General features: G+C 39.5%; 1 protein-coding gene across 2 annotated transcripts; it reads right to left on the bottom strand.

Annotated features, from left to right (window-relative positions):
- Positions 1-2,137: 2,137 nt before the first annotated feature.
- On the bottom strand, positions 2,138-5,339 carry adcyap1b (adenylate cyclase activating polypeptide 1b). Of its 2 annotated transcripts, XM_085438842.1 has the most exons (5): positions 5,167-5,339; positions 4,810-4,914; positions 3,710-3,844; positions 3,115-3,219; positions 2,138-2,481 (listed from the first exon to the last, which is right to left on the bottom strand). In XM_085438842.1, exons 1-5 carry the CDS (start codon positions 5,169-5,171, stop codon positions 2,298-2,300), a joined length of 534 nt encoding a protein of 177 aa, XP_085294968.1. In that variant the 5' UTR covers positions 5,172-5,339; the 3' UTR covers positions 2,138-2,297. The 2 variants fall into 2 exon arrangements, with proteins under 2 accessions (XP_085294968.1, XP_085294969.1); XM_085438843.1 differs by lacking the exon at positions 3,115-3,219 and having other exon boundaries at positions 5,167-5,337.
- Between the last annotated feature and the right edge of the window lie 364 nt (positions 5,340-5,703).

Here is a 5,703-nt window from a genome sequence, read left to right as displayed (position 1 = left end):
ATATTCTTTTTAGTATTTTTTTTTTTTAGTATTTTTTATGTTTTTCTCACGTCGAAGCAAGGCACCAAAAGCCAAAAGCTGTTTCCACCTCCGCATGCATGTTCAGTCACTCGTCCACACAAACAAACATTAAATGCACACACGCTCACAGATAAACGCAATATGCACATACGCACTCACGCAAAGCCTGTACGATGGAGCCAAATTGAAGAAGGAGTGTGTTGATAGTTTCTATGGGGGAACACAGGCCACTGATTAGATTGCAGGGGTGCATAAAGCTGCATTTGCATAATGTTGAATAAATACATGAGATATCTCTCTAATAAAAGTCATAGGGAATATCCCTCTGCTGGAGGGCTGAATTTCATACACCTCTGTTCTGCTGGTCTGATCCACCTTGACTCACATACTCTTAAACCTTCTTATGAAACCAAAGTGAAGGGAATTCAACGTCTGACATTTTTTTTTATCAGACTCATTGACCCTGATCTCACTTCAACAGGTGAGCAGAGGCAGTGGTGCCATCACTTGTTTTGTTTGTTTGTTTGGTTCTGTATTGACGTGCGACAAACCTCCTCTGGCTCGTGGGTGCTGTAACCTGTGTCTTATGCAACAGGCTACTTTGCTTGCCTTTCCTCTCTCGCGCTCTCTCTTTCACACACACACACACAAACACACACCGTCTCTTTTTCCACTGCCTTTTCTTCGACTCCACACACACATCTCTTTATCAGCTAACACTCTTCACCTGCTTCCTCACATACTCTAACACAGATCAGCTTTACAGTGAAACTAGAGCATTAACATCAAACCAGAAACTTGGCATGGCAATCTAGAAGCAAAAGAACTTGAACTACTACTACAACCAAGATAAAGGCAATCAGCATATAAGGGAGGTGAGGGGGGTCCAGTGTCTTGTTCTATGATATCCACAATGACAGCAGCAGGACAGGTAAAAATAAAATCAACAAGTCAGTGCAGTACCAGTTTCTATCACTTCTAGCCCTCTTTCTTCACATTTCTGTCACAAAACATCTGAAAAGGGGGGGGGGGGGCTGAAAGAGGCTTAGCACAGCTCATCTCCTACACAGCAACAAAAGCACAATCGCATGCAGTTTGTAAGGGAAAATTAGCACGGTGTCAGTTTTCACATGCACCATTAAATCAGAAATAAGAGTCCAGTATCTCTAACCCCAACTCAGACGCTACCTTCCCTCTCCTCCTCTTTTGTCAAACTGCATCACTTTCTGCTCCTTCTGAGTCCTTTCTAAATATTTCGGAGCTCTGCCAAAATACAATCAACAGTTTAAGCATTTTTTTTCCTTTCTCTTCTCCATTTAATCCTGTTGACTGAACAGAGACAACACTGAGATGACTATGTGCTCTGTGTAATTTTTATACTGTACACAATACACATATGTGAAACATTCCTTAGACAGTCGTATCGAGCATAATTTATCTCCCACTGTAAATGACTCTCGAGGCGAGTGAGCAAGCAGTGTTTTCTGCATACTGTTAACAGCAACTCGAGTGCTTCCTTTCGATTTAGTAAAGGCATCAGTGCCCTTGCAAAAGCCTGCAATGAAATTGGAAAGAAGGTTGAATTTTTACCAGCACTTACATTGACTGAATGTGTAAGTCAATCGGTTAACCATCAAATGAGAGGCTGTGGAACAAAAGCCGTCTGAATTCCCCTTGGAGGGGCAGCAAGCTATACAAACCCACAGAGCTCCCATTAAGGGAGCGTGGAGAAGCGTGGACAAGGGCAACATCTATCATTTAGGATAAGCCGGATATGCCTCACATAGCATGCTCACTGCTTCTTTGGGCCTGTTTGGAAAACAAACAACACTAAAAAAATAGAACGTTGGTTACAAAAATAAGTATAACATTCAATACTTTGATTGTCTTTTTAAAATCTATTTATTTTCTGCATATGTAGATGACTTTTAAAGATTTCAAGCGCATAATGTTGAAGGTGCACAATTATCTCTTTTTTTACTGGTTTCTTCTTCTTCTTCTTTTTTTTATCATTTTGTTTTGTTTTCAACATCGTAAACATGAAAATAAAATATTGGTCCACAAAGTATAACTGTGCGGTATCAAGTGCTTTTGTACAAAAAGAAAAAAAACGATATTATTATTAAAATATTCATTTTAATGGCTTTACTTCATACATAAATACATGTTGAAAGAACACAGGCGCAATCCACTGGTTGGTCAGATATATCTGAATGACTTCGATTTAACGACTGGATGTATATACACAGGAGGGCAGTTTGAGCGCCTTAACAGCGCTACAAATAGGCAAGCCGGCGTCCTTTGTTCCTAACTCTCTGTCTGTACCTTCTACCCAGAACCGCTGCCAGGTATTTCTGCACGGCCATCTGCTTTCTATAGCGACTGTAGCTGTCAGTGAAGATCCCATCTGAGTGTCTTTTGGATAAGGGCTCTGATTCTTCCTCCATGCTGTTGTCGTCACTGAAAAAATACAGAAGATAAATAAAACAACAGTGACATTAGTTAAAGCTGCGAGGTCTTGACTGGTTTGTGCTCTTTTTGATGTGGCATTTCAACTTTGATCATCTCTTCATCTGGCCAGTAGTCATTAATAATGCATTTATGGGCCTTTATTTTATTTTTTTTATTTTTTTTGTTTTTTTGTTTTTTACGTTAAAATATATATATATGTGAGGAAAGATTTGGTGATTTAAGCGTTTTGGAAAGGTTATCAAATATTAATTTACATCCCATTACATATTCTGACGCTTGCTTTTTTTCCCACCACCACCCATTAATGTTTGTAAAAGCAAAATCAATTGATAGGTAAGACAAGGGCTACAAATAGCGCTGTATTTCAGTATCTTATTCTTAAAGAACATAAATCGTGGATGCAATGTCACGCCACATCAAAATAGGAGCAAAACGGTGGAATGAAAATGTCCAGACGTTATATAGAGGGGTAGCATTTTTTTAAGAAGAAGAAATAAACCACACACGCACGTAAAATGACAGACAGTGACACAGCAGCCTGAACTTGAGCAGCGCAGAAACATAAAAAAAATAAAATAAAAATGATGACTGCAGGTGAACGCTAATAAGAAATGCCCTTACCCTGCACGAATTGTCATCAGAGAATGCAGATAATGTCTCGCTGTTAACTGACCCAGGATCTCCCTCAAGGCTCTATCTAATTCTTCCTCAGCATGCCTTTCTGGTCTGAGATGATAAAACGCCAAAACACATAGATCGTCAGTGACTAAAATAAAAATAAATAAATTAAAACAAAATAAAAAAATAGATTAAAAAGCGCGGACAAAATGATCAAAAGTAGCCTAAAATGTTCCCGCCCACTCGCATGTCCAATATCACGTCAAGTGCAATAAATAAATAAGAAAGAAAGAAAGAAAGAAAGAAAGAAAGAAAGAAAGAAAGAAAGAAAGAAAGAAAGAAAGAAAGAAAGAAAGAAAGAGATTAAAGGCTATCCTTTACGAATCTGCCGACCTTCTTTTTTTTCTTTTTTTTTAATCTTGATTATCAACTGCAGGGAATCAACATTTTAGGCTACTCGGTATGAAAATAAGACAGGACAAATAACATGAGAAACTCTGGGAAAAATAAAGCAAGCAAACATTATAGCAAACAGCAACAAAGTCATTAAATTGGAATCCAGCCCAAGGCTTTGGCTGTGAAACGAAGGCGCATTTACCTCTTCTCCTGTGGGTAGTATAGGGTGTATGCGTCGTCGTTTAAGGATGGCGGGCTTCGTATAGCAATCTGATCACTATCAAAACCCATGTCGGATAACGAATTCCCGTCCTCATCGAATGCGTCGTTTTCAAGTCTGCATAAAGAAAGAACATTCATCACAATTTTGATCAATGCACACGTGTGGACGCAGGAGTGAAAGGATGCCAAATGTCTGCATCTGCCTTTAAAAACAGCGGGCGGTTAAATGCAATGAAAAAGGGTAAAAACGGGGGAAAGAGGCTTTTTAGAGTAAATAAATAAAGAAAAATAAGCCAGAAAACGAATAATTTAAATTTGGCGAAAATAATGACTTGAATTTTATTAAATGCGTCCTGCTGTATTGTTTTCTTTCTTTGAATATGTTTTTCTTTCTGGAAGAAATCGGGTTTTTTTAATATATATATATTCCACTTGATGCTGCCGGCTCCAACCTTATTAATTATTTAAAACTCGAAACAATGGGTGTGAAAATGATCACATTTAGTGTAGGCGTGGAGCTCAAAAATATTAAAAAGAATTCAGAAAATACCTTTTTTATGTATTTATTTATTTATAATTTGATCAACGAGAACCACGCCCAAATAATGGATATGCTTTTCCCGAAGAAGGAAAAAAAGAAGAAGAAGACTAAATCTTAAATGGATAAAGCTCCCCTATTCGTTTTGCCTCGCCTCTCCTTGGTGACGCCAGTCCACCGTCATCCCGAGGGCTATCCATTGCATCGACTGCATTCTCATTTTTAATAAGGGGAGTTCCGTGAACCGTCCCACCGGACAGATACTCCTGTGCAATTTCCATACTCATTTTCCACACCAGCCTTGCATTTGATTGTTTAAAAGCCTGCATGTCCTTCTGTTATCATGCTTAACTGGGAGATTCTAAAACTTGCGCGCGGAGTTTCTGCGCAATTGCGCGCATTTATTTGAAATAAAGTGAACAAACCTCTTTTTCGTTGATTGCAGCAAACGTAACAGCAACATTAAATGAAACGTGTTGCTGAGGAGCATTTCAAATAGAACATAAAGGACAACGATAACAACCCAGAAACCAGAAACCTACCTAATCTTGGGGTAACTTAGTCCAAGAGGTGTGCAGAAGACGCTGTAGTGCATAAAGATCCCGTAGATGAGCAAGATTAAAGTCGCTTTACTCGAACTGGCCATGCTGTTAGGAAATGAGAAACAGACACAACATTAAACAGAGCAGTTACCTGACAATAAAGCGGCTTTTTCTTTGTTGTATCAAAATCACAAGGCGGTGCTACTTTATCACCACTAATAAAACTAAAAAGCTGGTTCGAACATGAACCTGTTTGAATTAACTGGATAAAGATAGCGTCCACTGGCTTATACCAAAAAAGGATCATTAAAAACGAGGGGTGGGAAGAAAAAACTGGATATTTTGTGTTTTATTCACCTCATCTTGTAAAAGTTACACTGCGGTAATGACACCAAATCCTCTATGTTCAGCGTCAAAGTAGCTAAAAAATTGCAGATCTCCACGCAGTTCACAAAAAGGGAAAAATTTCCATTACTTTATCTCGCTCTGGAGCATAAATTTCTCCGAGTTGTAAGACAGTCCGCAGATAAAGCACATACCTATAGCAGGAACGCAGAGAGGAGGCTGTGCTGTAGGTTGTGAACCGGGCGCGGTTGTGGCAGTGCGTGTCTGCGTGTGTGTGAGAGTGAGAGAGAAAGAAAGAGAGAGACGGTATCTTTCTCACGGCACTTCTTCCCTGGCTGAAGCGCCTCCGTCGTCTCCTTATGTTCCCCTCAGTGCTGCCTATCTCACTTTTATACCCAATTAATAGGACTCAACCGGTCGCAAAGCCAAACAAAAACTCGGTGGGAGAGCGCGCTGTCTGTGCGTCTACATATCGTTGCTCTAAACTTTTGTCCTGTGCTGTGATTGCCTTGGATTTTTATCCATGTATCGCAAGCCTTGCCCCCCTCC

This window comes from Copadichromis virginalis, linkage group LG18, assembly GCF_057382275.1.
Source record: "Copadichromis virginalis isolate Kocher_CV1m ecotype Utaka linkage group LG18, C_Virginalis_male_GT1.1, whole genome shotgun sequence".
Classification (NCBI taxonomy): domain Eukaryota; kingdom Metazoa; phylum Chordata; class Actinopteri; order Cichliformes; family Cichlidae; genus Copadichromis; species Copadichromis virginalis.
The sequence above is the reverse complement of the archived record's forward strand: the minus strand, read 5'-3'. Positions and strand labels throughout refer to the sequence as shown.